This window comes from Tachysurus vachellii, chromosome 12, assembly GCF_030014155.1.
Source record: "Tachysurus vachellii isolate PV-2020 chromosome 12, HZAU_Pvac_v1, whole genome shotgun sequence".
NCBI classification, from domain to species: Eukaryota; Metazoa; Chordata; class Actinopteri; order Siluriformes; family Bagridae; genus Tachysurus; species Tachysurus vachellii.
Window position 1 is genome coordinate 27,025,462 of NC_083471.1, and position 22,500 is coordinate 27,047,961.

Below are 22,500 nucleotides of genomic sequence, written 5' to 3' on the forward strand. Positions count from 1 at the left end.
AGTGTACTGTGGGCCGGAGAAAAGGTGAGTGTGTTTCTGTTATCATCATCATCATCATCATCATCACGTTAGATCTCATTATTACTCTGACACTTATATAATTACTGTCCAACGTCATACTCTACTAAAGTACTGTACTTTACTCTCATACTCACATCCTGTCTCATTTCTTTATATGATACTGTAAGTAAACCAACTCCTATTTTATTGTACATCACACTACACTCATACTCACATCGTCCTGTAATATTACACACATCTACAATGTGTCCTGATCATATAATACAGCATCATACTGTTATTAAAGTAACCTGTACTTTATACTATACCACATCACACTGTACTCTGATACTCTGGTACTTTACTCTGACTGTCTCACTTCATCTTACTGTGTTAGTGTGAGAACCTCCTGCTGTAGCACTACACTGAGCTCCTGCTGTTCACTGTTCCTTACATCATTATACTTTATTATACTATATAACTCCACAGTGTTCATGTACTCGGTCCCGTCGCGGTGTAATCGGATCACTTCGGAGCACACTGTACTTTTACTGCTGCATGTAATGAGCTGATGTCTTCCACATCATACACTAACACTCTACTCTGTCTACATCTCTTCATCGTTACAGCCCTGATGTCAACTCTACACTAACACACTCGATGGTATTAGAAGTGTAAAAAGTCTGAGAGCTTTTTTGTTCTTGAGTATTTCTGACACATGCCTATTAGGCAGTCTGTTTTCCCAGTGGAATGTTCTAGCACATCTGAAGCTGGGTCTGGACATTTTTTAGCACACAAAGCCCTCTTTAATTCTAAACCTAGAGAAAGCCCAGCGCGATGACAAAAGGAGTGTATAGAGCTCATGCGTGTCGAATATTAAGTAGGGCTTTGTGTCTGTCTTCTCCTAAAGCACTTTAATGTCTGATTCCCAGCCTGCTGTGAGCTCTTCTTTACACACATCATACATCTGCTCCTGTATTACAACACACCGCTCTTTATTCACTCACTCACACTTTTCTGTTTAAAAGGAAGGAAAATAAAAAAGAAATTATATCTGATTTACTGTGTTCAGTAGCAGCACACTTACAATAGTCTAAAATACTTTACTTTATATATTTAATAATTATAAGTGTAGGCCTGAGCAATATGAGGACATAAAGAAGAGCAATATCCTGTTTAATTCTGTCACACTTTCATTTATTGCTGAAGGTTTCTAACAACTATAAACTCTGTAAAAAGTTGGTTACAATTGCACAATGTGTTCAAAAGAATAAGTAAAATAATAATTATACACTAAGTAAATTTTTAAATAAATATAGAAATGTTCTATATAAAAAATATCAGTTACATATAAATATAATTAACCTTCCACACTCGACCTGTGTTTCTGCCTGTTTATTCTGTTTAATAACAGAATAAAGTTAACATGAGTTTGCAACAGAAGTGTTAGAATACGTGTGTGTGTATATAAACAGGTCAGAGTAAGACAAGCTGGAAAAATCCCAAAGAGAAAATCCCAATGTGATCATTAATAATGAGGCCTAAAAACTCTCACCATTATCTGTTTATAAGATTATATAAGAGAGCGGTTTTGGAAGGCACGCTCTCCTGTGCCAAGCTGGCACATGTTGGCACACACTTCTGTATATGTGTTTTATCAGCTACACAACTATAAAACTTCATTTAATTGATTTATATGTCACTATAAGTGTTCATTCCATCTGCCCACCTCTACATATCGTACAGAGACACGCTACATGACTATGAGCCAATCTAAACTTTTAATAAACGTCCTCACTCAGAACTCATCAAATTTGTTTCTAACTTTTTTTGTATTTATTTATATTGTTAAAATAACACATTTTTTAAACATGTTTGTTTTTGTTTCCAGTGTGAAAGCAAATCAGAAAGGATTTAAAGCACATTGATTTTCATCATCATCATCATCATCATCATCATCATCATCATAATATTATGCAGAAAAGTAATAAAGGTTGTGTTGTGTTTGCAGGCTGCGATCTGTCATTTCCTGCCAGTAAACTGGTGTCAGGTGATCACTGTAAAATCACACAGGATCAGGAGTCGGGGCAGGTTTGGCTCCAGGACACCAGGTGAGAGAGAGACACGATCACACTGAACATGATCCTTTTCCTAGTCCATCACTTCCCCTAGTGTTTTAAACACAACCTTCTGACCAATCAGGATCCAGGATTCAGTAACTAGCTTGTTTTAATTCAGATCAAGTGGTGTTTAGAAATCACACGAATTATATTAAAGCTCTTGTTTGTTTCTTTCAGTACGAATGGGACGGTGATAAACATGTCCAAACTGGTGAAGAGACAGAAACACTTACTGCAGAGCGGTGACGTGATCTACTTTGTGTACAGGAAGAGTGAACCAGAGCAGAGTGAGACGCCCAACTTCTGACCCCCTCCCCGTTTTAACCCCATATATGTTTATTAATATTTAGAATATAAATGAATAGAAGCAAAGCTAAAGTGTGTATCATGAACATAAAAACAGTGCAGCTTATGAACATCGTGTGTGTGTGTTGTTTATTCCAGACATTGCATATGTTTATCACTCCATGACTCCTTCACACTCAGACTCTCAGGACACTGAAGGTGAGAAATAATCATAATAACCATCATTATTATTACTGTAATAATCATCATAACTGGCTGTCCTTCCTTCATCATCCCTGCTGGCACACAGGGCAGTGTCACAGTATTTATTTATTTATTTATTTATCGTTATAAAGAGTTATCGTGTTCAGAGCTGATGGAGAGAATCGATACAGATGTTGATCCTGCTCCTGTGGAACCTGTTACACTCCCATTCGTACCGCAGGAGATGAAGATCCGGCCTGGTTTTGAGGAATCTCAACCCTCTACTTCTTACAACATCGCCATGCCAACAACACACACACACACCGGAACAGGTGAGATTTCACACACACACACACATGCACACGCACACACACAAAACAGGTGAGATTCACACACACAAAGATGTAACACACACACACACACAAACAGGTGAGATTTAATACACACACACACACACACACACACAAACAGGTGAGATTTAATACACACATACACACACACAAACAGGTGAGATTTAATACACACACACACAAACAGGTGAGATTTAATACACACACAAACAGGTGAGATTTAATACACACACAAACAGGTGAGATTTAATACACACACACAAACAGGTGAGATTTAATACACACACACAAACAGGTGAGATTTAATACACACACACAAACAGGTGAGATTTAATACACACACACAAACAGGTGAGATTTAATACACACACAAACAGGTGAGATTTAATACACACACAAACAGGTGAGATTTAATACACACACACAAACAGGTGAGATTTAATACACACACACAAACAGGTGAGATTTAATACACACACACAAACAGGTGAGATTTAATACACACACACAAACAGGTGAGATTTAATACACACACACAAACAGGTGAGATTTAATACACACACACAAACAGGTGAGATTTAATACACACACACAAACAGGTCAGATGTAGCACACACACACACACAAACAGGTGAGATTTAACACACACACATTTTTCAGCTGCTTTTTGATTCTGCAGGTTTTAGTGAGGTGAGATCAACACAGACGTCAGTGAAGCGTACAGATGGAGAGAGAGAGATAGACGAGTGTGTGCAGCCAGACAGGAAGAGACAGAAAACAGGTGAGTGACCTCAAATAAAACAGACAGCTCTGGTCTCTGTCTCTGTTATTGTGCTTATGCCAAGAGGGACTTTTTCCCCTACGTCCTACTTACAGATGATCCGTACGTGATGTGTTCCGATGTGGGTGAAACCGGCGCTGCAGCAGTTCCTCCTAAATCAGGGACGGATGGAGGTGAAGGAAGTAAAACAGATAAAATGGAGGAATCTCTCACCTGCATCATCTGTCAGGATTTACTATACGACTGTGTCAGGTACAGCGCATACAACAGTTACAGCCAAATACAGCGTTGGGTTCCAGCAGGCGTTTAACAGTTAAGGTGTGTGTGTGTGTGTTTGTGTGTGTGTTTGTGTGTAGTCTGCAGCCCTGTATGCATACATTCTGTGCAGCTTGTTACTCTGAGTGGATGGAGCGTTCCTCTCTCTGTCCCACCTGTCGCTGTCCCGTGGAGAGAATCCGCAAAAATCACATCCTCAACAACCTGGTTGAGGCATACGTGCTTCAACACCCTGGTATTAACACACACACACACACACACACACACAGTGTTGTATAAAGTAGTAGAAAGCAATACTTGAGTAAAAGTACAAGTATCGTACTAGAAAAAGACTTTGGTAGAAGTGAAAGTTACCTTTTCGAGTATAACTTCAGTAAAAGTCTTAAAGTATCTGATATTTACTGTACTTAAGTATCAAAAGTCTTTTTCTGATATTTAATGTACTTAAGTATTTGAAATAAAAGTAAAAAGTAAAATTTCAGTGGACATAAGAGACACTTCATCTGGTAGGAAGAATCTTTCATTCCAATGTACAGAAACATTTCTTGCAAATACGACCACGTGTGTGTAACGTTATCTTCTTCACCGAGTTCACCGAGTTCACCACTATCGTCGGGATGGTCGTCTACTACAGGGGCGACCGACCCGCGGCTCTTTGCCCAGTTTCATGCGGCTCTTACGTTCATATCGAAGTTTGTATTTGTGTCTTTTTATTGTGCGTGTCGCTTCACTTGAGTTAAATACGGTATTTTGGTCAAACGCGGAATCTAGGAAATGTATCTAGGAAATGTAGTGGAGTAAAAGTGAAAGTTGACATATTTAAATAGCGAAGTAAAGTACAGATACGTGACATTTCTACTTAAGTACGGTAACGAAGTATTTATACTCCGTTACATTACAACATTGCACACACACACACACACAAACACACACACTCTCTTCTGGAAGGCCTTCCACTAGATGTTGGAGTGTGACTGTGGGGATTTGTGTTTGTTCAGCTACAAGAGGATGTGAGACAATGCACAGTTGTAGCTCAGTGGTTAAGGCTCTGGGATGTTGCTCAACATTGTACATTTTACCATTGAGGAGATCTGGGGTTCAGTCAGTGTTTCAGTTCATCAGATGTGTTCAGTCAAATGTGTTCAGTCAAATGTGTTCAGTCAAATGTGTTCAGTCAAATGTGTTCAGTGAGTCAGAGTCAGGGCTTTGTGCAGTTCTTCAACCAAATTGATAATATAAATGTACAGATTGGGAACATGGTGTCTGTGTGTCTGGTGTCTGTGTGTCTGGTGTCTGTGTGTCTGTGTGTCTGGTGTCTGTGTGTGTCTGTGTGTGTGTCTGTGTGTGTGTGTCTGTGTGTGTGTGTGTGTCTGGTTTGTGTGTGTGTGTGTCTGTGTGTGTGTGTCTGGTGTCTGTGTGTGTGTGTCTGGTGTCTGTGTGTCTGTGTGTCTGGTGTCTGTGTGTGTGTGTGTCTGTGTGTGTGTGTCTGTGTGTGTGTCTGTGTGTGTGTGTCTGTGTGTGTGTGTCTGTGTGTGTGTGTCTGTGTTTGTGTGTCTGTGTGTGTGTGTGTCTGGTTTGTGTGTGTGTGTGTAACAGAGAAGTGCCGCAGTGAGGAGGACATACGCAGCATGGACGCTCGTAATAAGATCACACAGGACATGCTGCAGCCCAAAGTGGAGAGATATTTCTCTGATGAAGAAGGAAGCTCTGATTATCTGTTTGAACTGTCTGATAACGACAGCGACACGTCTGATCTCAGGTCAGCGATAACATTCTGATTTATATAATCAGATCCTGTTTATATTTACTGAGATCCTGAGTTTGTTGTATCTGCAGTCAGCCGTACATGATGTGCAGGCAGTGTCCAGGATATAAAGTGAACCTAACCATCGCCCCCTGGGGACATTACCCCACCAGTCTGCTGAACCCAGACGGACCGTCCACGTCCTCGGGGATCCGCACAGGTAACGGAACAGGATCCTGCAGCCGTCATCCAGAGCTACTGAGGGTTAAGGGCCTCACTCAGGGGCCCAGCAGCGGCCCTTCTGAACGGCAGCACGACACCTTCACCACCAGACTACCACATCCCATTATATGGAATGTATGTAAATGTGGGGGTCGTAGGCTTGGAAGGTGGTGGTGTGGGACATCATTTGGCATTCACCTGTAGAGGTGGAGCTTAGTTTAAATCTCAACAGTTAATCACAAACATGAGCTTTTCATTTCTGTCACCACAAGCTATTTAATCAAGTTTGTGGTGACAGATCTGCCTTTATTAACCCCTATACACACATTCGTTTGGGGACATTTATCTGATCTGCCCCTGTGACTAACAGATCTGCCTTTATTAACCCCTATACACACATTCGTTTGGGGACATTTATCTGATCTGCCCCTGTGACTAACAGATCTGCCTTTATTAACCCCTATACACACATTCGTTTGGGGACATTTATCTGATCTGCCCCTGTGACTGACAGATCTGCCTTTATTAACCCCTATACACACATTCCTTTGGGGACATTTATCTGATCTGCCCCTCTGATCTGTTTCATTCCCTCTCAGACACTCAGAAGTTTACCTGTCCCTCTCCCAGCAGTCACCTGATCTGTACCTGCTGTTTACAGCCAATGCCTGATCGCAGGGCGGAGCACATCGGCACTAACACCTCCCCCCAGCACTGTGAGTGACACACACACACACACATACACTCACATACACACACTCTCACATAAACACACACTCACACACACACATACTCAAACACACTCACATACACACACTCTCTCTCTCACACACACACACACACATGCACACTCACATATACACACACACTCAAACACACACACTCACATACACACACACACACACACTCTCATACACATACACACACACACACATACTCAAACACACTCACATACACACACACACACATACACACTCACATATACACACACACACATACACACACACTCAAACACACACACTCACATACACACACACACACACACTCTCATACACATACACACACACACACACACACACACATGCTCAAACACACTCACATACACACACTCACACACACACACACACACACTCACATACACACACACACACACTCTCATACACATACACACACACACACACAAACACACACTCACACATACACACTCACATACACACACACTGAAACACACTCACATACACACACACACACACTCTCCACGCACACTCACACACATACACATATACATACACACACACACACAAATATACACACATACACATACACATACACACTCACATACACACACATGCACACTCACATACACTCACATACACACACATATACTCACACTCACACATACATACACACACACACACATACACACTCACATATACACACACACACATACACACACACACTCACATACACACACACACACACACACTCTCATACACATACACACACACACACACACACAAACACACACACTCACACATACACACTCACATACACACACACACTGAAACACACTCACATACACATACACACACACACACACTCTCCACGCACACTCACACACATATACATACACACACACACACTAAACAGCACTTGCGTTAAGCTTGTTTATGTTATTAAACTTGTATAAATGATGTGTGTAAGTAGTGCAAGCAGCAATAATGTGTGTAACATGGGGATGAAGTGATGAGGGACTTCTTACAGTACAGTATTGTAGATGTGAAGCCGAGTCCATGATTGGTTATGTTCTGTTCACAGTGTGATCTGATTGGCTGCATTATTATTCTGTTAACACCTACAGAGCATTGTGATGGTTCTAAAGAGTCCAGTTGTCTACAGAGCACCTGATTGGCTGAACTCACTTCCTGTTTCTCCTCAGGTTTGGTGTGTCAGAGGCCGTTCTGTCACCTGTATTGGGGCTGCGTGGGGTGTCGGGGTTGTTTAGCACAGTTTAGTGGTAAGTCTCTGATCGGTCAGTGTGTTAATATTAAAAATGTGCTTCTCCTTAATGGACCTTTAAACATAAGTCTGTATATTTATTGTACATTTGTTGTTAAATCTCTACGTGTGTAATGATCATTAGTAGTGTTAAATAAATGTAGCAGTATTTTTAAAGCTACTGTTCTGACAGATCTGGATCTGACGGATAAATGTTTGGATGGTGTCCTCAACAACAATCACTACGAGTCTGAGGTCCTGCAGGTAAAATAACTCCATCACTTCATTATTACTGTCATTTACAAGAAATCTAAAGATTTTTCACAGAAACTGTAAAGAATTGAGGAATATTTAAAGCCTTAAATTTCTAAATTTTAATCTGTGAAGTCTACATCATTTCTTTATAGTTAATCTTAAAGATTCACACTTTTACATTGAGACTGAGTTCATGTGTATTAAATGTAAATATAAAGCTGTAAAAATGTTTTGCAATATCAGAATTACTTGAGTTCCAGAGGAAAGACGTGGAAGGTGATGTTACAGGAGGCGCTACAGCACACACAGGAAGGCCTCTACCACCTGTCTGGTAAAACACACTGTGTGTGTGTGTGTGAGTGTGTGTGTGTGTGTGTGTGTGTGTGTGTGTGTGTGTGAGTGTGTGTGTGTGTGAGTGTGTGTGTGTGTGTGTGTGTGTGTGTGTGAGTGTGTGTGTGAGTGTGTGTGTGAGTGTGTGTGTGAGTGTGTGTGTGAGTGTGTGTGTGAGTGTGTGTGTGAGTGTGTGTGTGAGTGTGTGTGTGAGTGTGTGTGAGTGTGTGTGTGAGTGTGTGAGTGTGTGTGTGAGTGTGTGTGTGAGTGTGTGTGTGAGTGTGTGTGTGAGTGTGTGTGTGAGTGTGTGTGTGAGTGTGTGTGTGAGTGTGTGAGTGAGTGTGTGAGTGAGTGTGTGAGTGAGTGTGTGAGTGAGTGTGTGTGTGAGTGTGTGTGTGAGTGTGTGTGTGTGTGTGAGAGTGTGTGTTTGGTTTGTTGGTTTGTTGTGATTCTTAATTATATTTGAATCATATATTATTGAACTTTAGAATTTAATATGGCAATATGCGTTTTGTGTGTGTGTGATTGTGTGTGTGTGAGTGAGTGTGAGTGTGTGTGTAACATGACTTTAAAAAGATAAACTGTGTTTATAACCTCTCTGCATAACAGCTCGTAGGTCACAGCTGAACTGGACGTCACTTCACATTACCAGTAGAGGGAGCTAGAGCTTTGTTTTAGGGACAGTACAAAAATATAGAATAAAATAAATGACTTTATATGAAGTAGATTTTCAGTAGAGTAATGGAGGTGTGTGTTGTTATGCTAATACTATTCATGTTTCATGAGTTAATTGATACTAGTTGCCACTACTCACCGTGTGTGTGTGTGTGTGTGTGTGTGTGTGTGTGTGTGTGTGTGCGCGCCAGATTACCGTATTAATGGAAACTCCTTCCTGTGTTACTGCTGTGGACTTCGCTTCTTTAAAGAGCTTGCATATGCTTACAGAGCTAACATTCCTGCTGCTGAGCTACCAGGTACACACACACACTCTCACACACACTCTCTCACACACACTTGAATGAACACATATTGACTGTTGATATTAACTGAATGCCCCCCAGCTGCAGTGACGATGAGACCGGATTGTTATTGGGGTCGTAATTGCAGAACACAAATCAAAGCTCATCATGCCATGTAAGAGTCTCTACATCTCTCTTGTGTAACTCTCTAAGATCCCAGTAGAGGGAGCCAGATCATGTTTAGACCATTTTAATAGATTTACATCTGACACAATTATTGATCATATTTTAATGTTGTTTCTTCCCTTTTTCAGGAAATTTAACCACATTTGTGAGCAGACGCGCTTTAAGAACTGAGCTTGTGTTGTGGATGGTGATGTGATGGTGATGTCACAGCTCTGGACTTATTTTTCCTAATTAATAATCTTGCCGTTTTACGATATGCAAATTCAATCTGTTTAGTGGTGAGGAGGCCGTCTGCGCTTCGTAATAGATATATTTTAGTTCATCTGCACTTTCTCATGGTGTTGAGCCGAGCAGTCAGAACCTACTGTAACACGCTGTGTGAAGACCGAGCGCTCGTTAATCTAACGCTTAATTAAACTTTCTGCCTAATGACCATGTGTGATGTAATATATAATCACTTCACTGTCAGTTATGATGATAATTAATACAGTTTATTTTCTGGTTTGAGATGCAGATTTCCTGTCACTTCTCATGATATTGTGTGTTAAATATGAAGCCTTTTTATCTCTCAGAAATCACTGATCGGCTTCCAGTCTCCATCCCGAGCTTCCTTAGTGTGATTCATTCTGTGCACATTTTGTCCATATAATCACGTGTTGGATACGTTTTACTTTTTCTCTCTCACACACCTGCACACTATTGCTATCCGATCTATCCGATCTATCCGATCCAGAACAGGCTAAAGCACCGCTGCACATTACTCATCATCTCAATCAGCTGCTGCTTTCACTTTTTCCTGCTCTGTATTAATCGTTATTTTCCGTTTAATTACGACCTACACTTTAATAAGGGCTGTTAGGAGTCAGTAAGTCACACCGGTCTCTCTGTAGGACTGCTGTGTGTTTATTAAAGCCATTTAAATAGAGTTTAGTGATGACTGAGTGCACTGTAACAAGCCTTAAACACGCACTATTGTTAGAGTTTAACTGTAGTATATTAAAATGTGAGAAATCTTTGCAGCGTAAAATAATCACTGTAAAACGTTTTAGATTTATTACAGATTCTGTGTTCTAGTTTTTGGGACGAAGCCTTGACTTAAAGCGACAGATTGATTCACACACCACTTTTTGGACGTTGTCTTTTTTTTCTTCTTCTTCTTACTAAGTACTTTAATCCTACATGTGGATGTCTGCAGGAATGTCCTCGACTGAATCTGTGCTACAGTAATGATACGGTATGATGACGTGTGTGTCCTACATCATACCGGACTCTGAATTACTCCAAAGACGTATAGTATTATAGCACCTCACGCTACACTGTTACTGAACACCGGGAGAGATGACGTTAGTGTGTCACAGCATCTCATTCAGCTCTGATTTGTTCTCCTGTTATTAAGCCACAGTATAAAGTCATTCATACTGTTCTATACTGCAGCCTGGAGTTCAGTCATCGTATCGTAACAGGAAACAGCTACTTAAATCTGTCCCTATGTGAGTGCACAGGTTTCTGTTCAGTCTGCGGTGTCGTACCTGCTGCCATCCATACGTAGTGTTAATTACGCTGACGTTATCGTTCATTATTTTGCTGACAAATTGAGAGAATTTTGCGCTTTCAGTAATACAATCATGACAAAGCCAGTCGTTTTTATCCACTTTGACTGGTGTAAATCATTTTCAGCCTTATTCTAACTCGTCTTTTGCTCTAACGTTGCACTCGAGACACCAATAAGTCTGATTATTAATGTCTTAACACTTTGAGGCCTTAAGCGTTCAGTCCTGAAAAGAAATAAGTAAACTGGTGTATTAGTCTTTGTGTGTCTGCGTTGTATAACGGCTCTAAAATACAGCTCTAAAATATGACTGTGGAGTTTGTGATGTTTGTAAATGTTAAGATAAAAACAGCACCTAAGTAAAGGTTTCTGTAGCCCGTAGACTTAACGTGATGATACACTAGTTCTGTCAAAATACTTAAACACCCTTATTTTGTCATCTTGGATAGTGTCTTTGTTTTAGACCTTTTGTAGTGTAAGATGAAGTGTGCATGAGAATTGGTTAAAGGCCACACAGCATCAGTCCAGGTCTGATTCAGATGCTTCCTAATGAGCTGCATGGACATTTAGGACATTTTGAAGCGTCAGTTTGGGAGTGAACTGAGCTTCAGAAACCACTTTGTATTAAAATATTGTATTATATTTAAATGTTCACATAAAAACATTTGTATACATTTTAGAGTTAAAACGCTTTGGCTCTCCTTCTACCTCATCCAAGCTGGAGCAATAGAGTGAAAGAGAATTTCTGTAAACTGCTTTGTGTGTTCAGTAATGTTCAGATTCATTAAATGCACACTGTGTGAGTCGAAGGCCTGTTGTGTGTGTTGTGTGTGTTGTGCCTCCGTGTCTTGGATGTTACTAAAAGAAAGACTTTAAATATTGTTTACTGCAGTAATAATAATGCATCAATAAAAAAAATCTAAAATAAAATGTGTAAAGTAAAAGGATCTATAGATAAACACGTGTTCCAGATGCTATGTATGACAACCACACACACACCTGCTACATCATGCTGGAATATCACTAAAGTACGTCACGCTGAAAACTAAACACCAACGTGACATGACCCTGATCACAGGTCAGTGTTCTGTCACTTCCATTTCAGCTCTGATGTGTGAGGGTAACAGTAGATGTTTGGTCTGTTTATGTCAGTAACCAATGGTGCAAACATCTTAACAGGAAATACAAAAATTCACCTTATCCATGTGGAAGTGAACTTTTTCCAATCTTTCTAAAATTCTTTCCATCAGCTTTTGAGTTCTTGTCAGTCAGGAGCACACAGTTTTTTTTTTCCTCTCACACTCCAGTGATGATCTGATGCTCACGTTTCAACACTCAGGTGCTTTACTGTGTCTGACACTTTCAGTACTTCATGTAGATTTTGCCTGTAATCAGTTTATAATATGAGACACAGACAGGCGTGAACTTCAAACCCAGTGTGACGGATATTTTACCGAAGTCCTCAGATCTTGGCTTTGGAGTGTGATGTTCAGACCAATCTTGTGCTGCTGTTTACAGCTTGATCCCAATGACCTCCAATATGAATTAGAAGAAGATACCAGAACATCAAAATATGACATTTTTTAGGGTGAAAAATGGACTTTCTTTACTCCTGAAATTCAGACTGTGAGTTTCAGGAGACAGACAGCAGTGCACTTACTTATGGACCATCACACGCTACACTGGAGAGCTGAGGCTGAAACTGAAGACTCTGTGTGTGTGTGTTATATTACACACACTACATATTTTTACAATCCTACATCATAATAGTGTCGTATTAATCTGATTATTTAATCTGATAGCACATCATACTCTCCAACATCACACTACTGTTTACAGCATAATTTATCATCACTATCTCACATAATACTGCAGTATAATTATCACACAACACTACACTTTACTCCTTATACTGTGTGTGAGACTGTCTGTGTGTCTCTGTGTATGTGTGTTTGTGCGCATGTGTGTCTGTGTTTGTGTCTCTGTATGTGTGTTTGTGTGTCTGTTTGCGTGTGTGTCTGTGTTTGTGTGTCTCTGTATGTTTGTGTGTCTGTGTGTCTCTGTATGTTTGTGTGTCTCTGTGTGTATGTCTGTGTTTGTGTGTCTCTGTATGTTTGTGTGTCTCTGTGTGTGTCTGTGTGTTTGTCTCTGTGTGTGTCTCTGTGTGTTTGTGTGTCTGTTTCTGTGTGTGTGTGTGTGTGTGTGTGTGTGTGTGTGTGCGCGTGTGTGCGCGTGCGTGTCCTCACGTCCTCAGTCATCTCACACTTCTACACTCCCCTGAGGCTCAGATTAGTCCTGGCCCCTGAGCCGAACCCGACGTCCTTCTCGTGGTTTAAAGTGAGAAACATTCAGCGCTGGTAATAAAATGATCCACCTTGATTAATGATGTCATTCTGTCCTTCTTTTAAATCTACATGAATCTTCATGATATTTTATTAGAAACACGTGACTGTGTCTGATGTTGTACTGTACGTAATATTTTATTTCTACTGATTTGTTAGTTTCTGCATTTATTCTTTTCATCCTTTTTTCATCAGTAATCATTTTCCCCTTTAAAGCACAACAGAGTGAAAGATTTAGCAGCATTAATAAATCCAGTGAAGGAACAAAACACCAGCAGTGAAGTGTGTATTATAACACTAATATTACACAACACACAATATATAACCATAGAACTATCTGTGCTGGAATTATAGAATAACATCTGAATCAGTCCACAACATATTTACATATTTTTAAATATCAAAAATGTGCCTTGTTACGTAAAGAAACAACTGTATTAATGTACAAATCTATCAGCTGACACGTCTCACTGACACACACTGAAAAACACTCACGCACTCACACACACACACGCACACACATGCACTCACACACACACGCACTCACACACACGCACTCACACACACGCACTCACACACATGCACTCACACACGCACTCACACACATGCACTCACACACACGCGCACACGCACTCACACGTACGCACTCACACACACACGCACTCACACACACGCACTCACACACACGTACGCACTCACACGTACGCACTCACACGTACGCACTCACACACACGCACACACATGCACTCACACACACGCACTCACACACACGCACTCGCACACACGCACTCGCACGCACTCACACACACGCACTCACACACGCATGCACTCACACGACACAGACACACGACACACACACACACGCACTCACACATGCACTCACACGCACACACACACTCACTCACACATACACATGTACATGCACACACACACAATCACACACACACAAAACGCATATTGCCCTATTAAATTCTAAAGTTCAATAATATAAGATTCAAATATAATTAAGAATCACAACAAACCATTTGAATCGTTTAAATCTGCAGCTCTGAATCACTCGAAGCAAACAGACCTTGATTCTATGCAGTTTTTTCCTCTATATCTCAGACACTGGAACACTTTGGAGGTCGTCGTCTTGGACAACTTCAACTATAAACCTCAAAGTTCCTGCTTTGTAAACAGTTCCAGTTTAAAGTGTTTGTGTAAATACAGCATTATACACATTACACATTTAGTACAGCATTACAATAAATTAGATTCAAACTTCGGCCATGTTTTACTCAGATGATGAGACAATATCAGGACACTGCACACAAACATTTCACGGTTTCGGTCGCACTGTTCCTCTAAACGTACCGAGCTACTCGCAAAATATTGTGTACAACAGACGCTGTTGGTTATGATGATGTGCGGTCGAGTCAATCATATGTCCTTCCCCACAGAGTCGCATGGGACGGTCACATGGCTCAGTGAGGGAAGCTGGATCTTACTGCTGTTTTTCGAAACAGCTAACTCCTCCTCCGTAAAGTGGGTGGAGCCTAATGTAGGGAAGGACTCGCAATTCCCGGTCTCGCAGTTTTTCACTTGGTTTTGATGTTCGGTTGAAACGAGAGGTTCTCGATCGTCTTCTTCTGAAATGGCGAACACAGGAATGGTGAGATTATCATCATCATCATCAGCAGCAGAGAACCTGCAGATTTTCACCTCCACTCCCTGCTCCAGGCCACAGAGGGCGGCATCAGGCTCACGGAGCTGCTCAGACGTGTGAGACCGTGAACTGCTGTAGTGCTGCTGATTCGGAGCTGAAGGAAACTTCACACCATCAGACCCTGGAGAAACCTGAGGAACCAAATGCATCACTCAACATGTAGAATTTTATTTATGACTAATTTCTACAATATTATGTGAAACAGATGTGTGAGTGACAGCAGTGTGTTGAGTGTGTTGTGTTTTCACTGAGTACAGAAGTCTGAGTATATACAGTTACTGACACTAAAAGGGACCCAGATCACTTCTTTAATAAATTAAGGAAGTCATTTTTATACTTGAATCAAAGCTCATTCATTTATAATAATAACAATAATAATAACAATAATAATAATAATAATAACAACAACAGATGCACTCACAGTGTCCACTAGTTTGGTGAAGGGGCTCGTTAAATTCCAGCTGCACCACTTCCTGTTTAATTGAGGAAGAGGAAGAAGGAAGTCATGGAAGGTTCGGACGCTCCACGCTCGGGGACGCGCTGATCCAACATGGCTGCCACGACTTGGCCAATTAGAGGGCTCGCTGCGAGGCATCCAATCAGACGGCTGCACAGATCCTGTGTCACTGCGTCGCAGAAAACGTTCATGCTGCTGCGGGAAAAAACGTTAATGTTCACAATCATTATTAGAAGTAAAAAACACCACTAAAATTGCTTGAAAAATGACAAAGAATTTACAACAAACACAATCATCAGTCAGCCATTTTGCACCGACTCGTCTGCAACGTTCGGACTCGGACACTGCAGAACAGAACCAGATCGGATCCAAGCCTCAGGCGCTACACAGCATCCGAGTCACAAAGACCCACATCTGGTGATGGCTGATGATCACAACAAGAACCTCTCAGTGTAATGTGATGAATTGTCTCCTGCTCATGACCAGGACGGAGCAACTGGATAAATATCAACTGTATATATGAGTATATATAAATCTAATTGTGACTAGAATACACACATTTTGGTTTTGCTTTTTGATGTAAATTATTTATGAAAACAAACACAAACAATTGACGTGATCATTGTGTCTGGAGCGAGTAAGGAGGGAGTGTATAGAACAGGAAGGTGTACAAACTGATTAGATTCAGTTCGAGCCGTCTGTCTGCTCAAGTGTGAGAGTGACAGCAGAGCTGCTCCTGAACCATGGAGCGGGACACGTCCCAAATCCACTTCATAGTACAAAGAGGTTTAGTAAACTAATCACACTTTAATCCCAATAATCCACTACAACTGTACGAGATAATCTGATTAAACACATCACAGTACATTCAGTTCCTCAGTGAACACATAGCAAGTAAATATTTCACTTTATTTAAAAGATCAGGTGTGTGTGTGTGTGTTTGCGTGTGTGTTTGCATGTGTGTGTGTGCATTTGTGTTTTTGTGTGTGATTACCATGCAAGTAGAAAACGATGGTGTGGTTGTGTTTGAGATAACAAATACTTCATCTGCTCCCAATTCCATCTCCATCAGACCATCAGAACACTCCAGCACAACATTTTGGGAACTTTGGCATACTGGGGCGTTACCTGAGTAAGATAAAAGGAGGGTGTTACCTGTGTGAGGTAAGGGGAGGGCGTTACCCGTGTGAGGTAAGGGGAGGGCGTTACCTGAGTAAGATAAAAGGAGGGTGTTACCTGTGTGAGGTAAGGGGAGGGCGTTACCTGAGTAAGATAAAAGGAGGGTGTTACCTGTGTGAGGTAAGGGGAGGGCGTTACCTGAGTAAGATAAAAGGAGGGTGTTACCTGTGTGAGGTAAGGGGAGGGCGTTACCTGAGTAAGATAAAAGGAGGGTGTTACCTGTGTGAGGTAAGGGGAGGGCGTTACCTGAGTAAGATAAAAGGAGGGTGTTACCTGTGTGAGGTAAGGGGAGGGCGTTACCCGTGTGAGGTAAGGGGAGGGCGTTACCCATGTGAGGTAAGGGGAGGGCGTTACCCATGTGAGGTAAGGGGAGGGCATTACCCTTGTGAGGTAAGGGGAGGGTGTTACCCATGTGAGGTAAGGGGAGGGCGTTACCCATGTGAGGTAAGGGGAGGGCGTTACCTGAGTAAGATAAAAGGAGGGTGTTACCTGTGTGAGGTAAGGGGAGGGCGTTACCCGTGTGAGGTAAGGGGAGGGCGTTACCCATGTGAGGTAAGGGGAGGGCGTTACCCATGTGAGGTAAGGGGAGGGCATTACCCTTGTGAGGTAAGGGGAGGGCGTTACCCATGTGAGGTAAGGGGAGGGCATTACCCTTGTGAGGTAAGGGGAGGGCGTTACCCGTGTGAGGTAAGGGGAGGGCGTTACCCATGTGAGGTAAGGGGAGGGCGTTACCTGGGTTGGGTAAGGTTTTGTGTTTGTTGAGTTCTTGTTCAGAGTGGTTTGCTGTTACCAGCTGAAGTTCACTGTCATCAGTGTGCAGGTTCTGACCTGGGATCTGAAACACAATAACACACTATAACACAACTACACAACTTAGAAATCCACACAACCTAGAACTATAAGCAACTTACTAAACACAAAAACTTTACAAGTTTACACAACCTGAGTACACAACTCATACATCTACACAACACAGAACTCCACACAAAACAAATATCGAACGTTTCCAGCCTTTACACAACTGACATCATTTCCATAAACAGCTGTTAACTTCACATCATACAAAACGTCTACACAACTTATATAACAACACAAAGAACTCCACCATTACTGAAAAATATAAATTACACACAACTCAGTAATAAACATTTACACAACAGTTCTACAGTGAGACTTTAAAGCTCTTATTATATCATCGGACCTACGACCTTATCGGACCTACGACCTCATCGGACCTATGACCTCATCAGACCTATGACCTCATCAGACCTATGACATCACATGATTTGACTTTCGTTGAACCCAGTAGCCATAAAGAAGGAGGAAGGAGATGAAGACCTCCAAATAGATCTTCAGTGAGACCTGAACTTGGCTTGGAAGATTTACAAGATATAAAATCTATACTATGTTTTGTGACCTCATTATTGACTCATTTTTTATCTCTATTTACCTCCGAGGTGATGGATGATGTCATGTTGGATTCTTTCACACACAGTTTTGGTCTGAAAATAAAAAATAAACACAGACTTTCTCTTCAGTTCTTATTAGTTTCAGTACATTTTATTGTCTCAATTATTAGGAATCAACTTTTATTCATTTCACACACACAAACACACACACAAACACACACACACACAAACAAACACACAAACAAACACACAAACACACAAACAAACACACACACACACAAACACACACAAACACACACACACAAACACACACACAAACACACACACACACAAACACACACAAACACACACACAAACAAACACACACACACACAAACACACACAAACACACACACAAACACACATCCTGAGTGTGTGTTGTCTCTGTGTAATGTGATATAGATGGTTGGTGCTGGATGTTTTCTGTGTAAAATTGTGGTGTAATTGTTTGATCTTTTGCCCTCCAGCTGCTGCACGTCGTCTCTCAGTGTAACTGCTCCAGCTTTCAGGTTTATTTTTCTTCACTCAGGATTTTAGTCTTTATGGAACAGAACATTCTGTAACACCAGAAACCTTCAGCACAACTGAACATCTAACATCTAACACCATCTAACATCTAACACCACAATCTTCTGTTTGTGTAGTAAACCTTATAGAACACGTAATAACCAGAACTGACAGAAACCGAGCAGGAACATAAAAACCTCATCACATCAACACGGACACCTCAACACGCATTAACACTCCTCAACACTCCTCAACACGCCTCAGCACGCCTCAACACTCAACACGCCTCAGCACGCCTCAACACTCAACACGCCTCAGCACTCCTCAACACTCCTCAGCACTCCTCAACACACCTCAGCACTCCTCAACACACCTCAACACTCCTCAATACGCCTTAACATGCCTCAACACTCATCAACACGCCTCAACACAACTCAGCACTCAACATGCCTCAACACACCTCAACACTCCTCAGCACTCCTCAACACACCTCAGCACTCCTCAACACGCCTCAGCACGCCACAACACACCTCAGCACGCCTCAACACTCAACACGCCTCAACACTCCTCAATACGCCTCAACACTCATCAACACGCCTCAACACGCCTCAACACTCAACATGCCTCAACACACCTCAGCACGCCTCAACACTCCTCAGTACGCCTCAACACTCAACACGCCTCAGCACTCAACACTCCTCAACATGCCTCAATCACCCACATTCCCATCTATACAATAAAATAATAATAATTAACCCTAAAACGCGTCTTTTAAATCTATAAAAATAACATCGTTTCTAAAAATAATTTTAATATTAAGCGCATGAGCTTCTTTAAGTCAGTAATTAAATTTTATTATTAAATTATTATTCATTTAAATAAAACATTATAGACAACAACCAGAATATCAGGAGCTGTAAGATGACGATATTGATGACATTAATCATGTCGTCCAGTTCTACTTTATAAATACTACTGATTTAAAGCTCATACGCTCGAGTTCTGGACCTCGATCGGTCAGAAGGTGATTAGTTTTACGATGTGATTAGTTTTCCATGTCCACATGGAAGGAGTCTCCAGTGTCAGTGCTCAGTAACAGTCAGTGTTAGATTGAAGGACCTGACAGATAAAAAACTATGACTAGTATCACCAAAATCGACTGATCTCCCCATAGTAAGGCTTTATCTAGGAATAATAATAAAAAAACAGCAAGCGCTCGTGTTTTTGTTGTGCTTCAGTAAATACATTCATGTGGTTTTCTTTTTTTTTGGTGCAGGTTTGAGTTTAAAACTTTTCACATCAAAATCACGTCAGTTTCTAGAAGAAAGACGGCTAAATCGACTGGAAACAGAGGACAAAAGATCCGGCTGGGCCAAAAGCTGCCACACCCATTGCTAATGCTAATGCTAATGCTGATGATTTTACACATTGAGAGCAGAAACAGTGCAGGATGATTAAAGACTGATGTATCGTTACACACTCATCTTACCTCAGAGTCACACACAGAACGATCATAAGACTCAAAGCCAATAAAGCAACAAGGCTAACAGCAACAAGCAGCGCTTCTACTGCACCAACAGAGGGAGCCAATGACCTCTGACCCCCGACCTCGACGGCTGCTTCGGCTGTTCGATTGTGATAACGGAATATCAGAGCAAACCCTCGACCCCAGTGCGTGTTCGTGATGAGCTCCATTATCACTTCAACCATCTCGACGTCAGACCCGAACACCAGCCGATCATCAGACGGACGCTTGGATCCACAGAACCGTGAAGAAAACGTGATCAGGTCCGTGATGTACAGGACGTCGTCAGGACACACGTCCTTCACCGGCTGCAGGGACTCTGATTCGTTCTCAATGATGTTTGATGGTGGGCTGGAAGGAGGCAGGTGGACCTCGGTGTTGTCCTCCACAGATGAAGGAAACATGGAGTTTTGTGCATTTTCCTGCCCGTTATCTGATATCTGAGGTTCTGGAAGATCACAGACCCGCTGCGCCGTGTTCCACACCATTTTGTTGGATCCTTCTCCGATTTCCATTATATTTGTGGACTGTTTCTGAAGCACAGGTTGACTCCTGATTAGGCCTTTATTAAGGAGCTGGTCTTCATCTTCACTTGTGGTCACATCTGCTGCTCTGTTCAAGCTGCTCTCGGAACTCTCAAAAACATCAAAATCAAACATTTCCATCGTCAACTGATGACCGGCGGGAACAAAAAACTGCCAGACGCAGTGCGAGCCGGACGAGTAGTTATCAGGAAAACCAGGAGAAAGAACGAGACCCTGAACGTCTGAAATGTCCAACTTCGCCCCACATTGGAAAAAGACCTAAACACACACACACACACACACAGAAGGTTGTCAGATTGTCAGAAGGTGCTGATCAGAAAAACAGGCTAAAACCAGCGTTCAAATAAACACACAACTAACACAGTGGTCTACAACATGTATATATTCATTCATTCATTCATCTTCTACCACTTATCCGAACTACCTCGGGTCACGGGGAGCCTGTGCCTATCTCAGGCGTCATCGGGCATCAAGGCAGGATACACCCTGGACGGAGTGCCAACCCATCACAGGGCACACACACACACACACACTCTCATTCACTCACGCACTCACACACTACGGACAATTTTCTAGAGATGAAATGTTACTTCTGAACATATAGTGGCCCTGAACATATAGTGGCCCTGAACATATAGTGGCCCTGAACATATAGTGGCCCTGACAATAAAGAACCTTGAACCTAGATGTTTGTAATCAATTCTAAACTTAACAGGTAGCCAGTGTAGAGATGATAAAATTGGGGTTATATGGTCATACTTTCTTGTCCTAGTGAGAACTCTGGCAGCTGCATTTTGGACTAACTGTAGCCTATTTATTAAAGATGCAGGACAACCACCTAGTAATGCATTACAATAGTCCAGTCTAGAGGTCATGAAAGTGTGAACTAGCTTCTCAGCATCAGATACAGACAGGATGTTTCTCAGATTGGCCATAACACACACACACACACACACACACACACACACACACACACACACACACATATGAAAGCATGAACTAGCTTCTCAGCATCAGATACAGACAGGATGTTTCTCAGCTTGACAATATTTCTAAGGTGAAGAAGGCTGTGTTTGTAATATGGTGATATGATTTTAAAGACAAGTTACTGTCTAATAAACACCAGGTCTTTCACTGTAGAGCTACTAGTAACAGCACTAATAGTGACAGCACTACTAGTAACAGCACTAATAGTGACAGCACTACTAGTAACAGTACTAATAGTGACAGCACTACTAGTAACAGCACTAATAGTGACAGCACTACTAGTAACAGCACTAATAGTGACAGCACTACTAGTAACAGCACTAATAGTGACAGCACTACTAGTAACAGCACTAATAGTGACAGCACTACTAGTAACAGCACTAATAGTGACAGCACTACTAGTAACAGCACTAATAGTGACAGCACTACTAGTAACAGTACTAATAGTGACAGCACTACTAGTAACAGCACTAATAGTGACAGCACTACTAGTAACAGCACTAATAGTGACAGCACTACTAGTAACAGCACTAATAGTGACAG

At 41.6% G+C, this 22,500-nt stretch overlaps 2 protein-coding genes across 3 annotated transcripts in view; one reads left to right on the forward strand and one right to left on the reverse strand.

The window, feature by feature from the left end:
- chfr (checkpoint with forkhead and ring finger domains, E3 ubiquitin protein ligase) overlaps positions 1-12,068 on the forward strand; it is a 13,737-nt gene extending 1,669 nt beyond the window's left edge. Inside the window, exons 2-18 of the mRNA XM_060884388.1 lie at positions 1-24; positions 2,012-2,111; positions 2,298-2,407; positions 2,565-2,624; positions 2,762-2,941; positions 3,639-3,740; positions 3,836-3,992; positions 4,097-4,251; positions 5,613-5,775; positions 5,853-5,980; positions 6,582-6,698; positions 7,922-7,999; positions 8,174-8,244; positions 8,479-8,566; positions 9,432-9,539; positions 9,627-9,699; positions 9,839-12,068. The exon at positions 1-24 is cut by the window's left edge and continues 151 nt beyond it. Of these exons, the coding sequence (XP_060740371.1) occupies positions 1-24; positions 2,012-2,111; positions 2,298-2,407; positions 2,565-2,624; positions 2,762-2,941; positions 3,639-3,740; positions 3,836-3,992; positions 4,097-4,251; positions 5,613-5,775; positions 5,853-5,980; positions 6,582-6,698; positions 7,922-7,999; positions 8,174-8,244; positions 8,479-8,566; positions 9,432-9,539; positions 9,627-9,699; positions 9,839-9,881 (1,757 nt within the window). The 3' untranslated portion in view covers positions 9,882-12,068. The remainder of the gene's footprint in view (positions 25-2,011; positions 2,112-2,297; positions 2,408-2,564; positions 2,625-2,761; positions 2,942-3,638; positions 3,741-3,835; positions 3,993-4,096; positions 4,252-5,612; positions 5,776-5,852; positions 5,981-6,581; positions 6,699-7,921; positions 8,000-8,173; positions 8,245-8,478; positions 8,567-9,431; positions 9,540-9,626; positions 9,700-9,838) is intronic.
- Positions 12,069-13,720: 1,652 nt separating this feature from the next.
- Positions 13,721-22,500, reverse strand: part of si:dkey-112e17.1 (uncharacterized) — a 13,798-nt gene continuing 5,018 nt past the window's right edge. The window contains exons 2-7 of one of the 2 annotated variants that reach the window (XM_060883348.1): positions 20,390-21,228; positions 18,396-18,447; positions 17,678-17,780; positions 16,761-16,894; positions 15,731-15,958; positions 13,721-15,440 (exon numbers count right to left, since the gene is read on the reverse strand). In XM_060883348.1, coding sequence (XP_060739331.1) covers positions 15,024-15,440; positions 15,731-15,958; positions 16,761-16,894; positions 17,678-17,780; positions 18,396-18,447; positions 20,390-21,228 — 1,773 coding nt within the window. In that variant the 3' untranslated portion in view covers positions 13,721-15,023. Of the gene's footprint in view, positions 15,441-15,730; positions 15,962-16,760; positions 16,895-17,677; positions 17,781-18,395; positions 18,448-20,389; positions 21,229-22,500 lie in introns of both variants that reach the window. The other variant, XM_060883346.1, reaches the window with a different exon arrangement.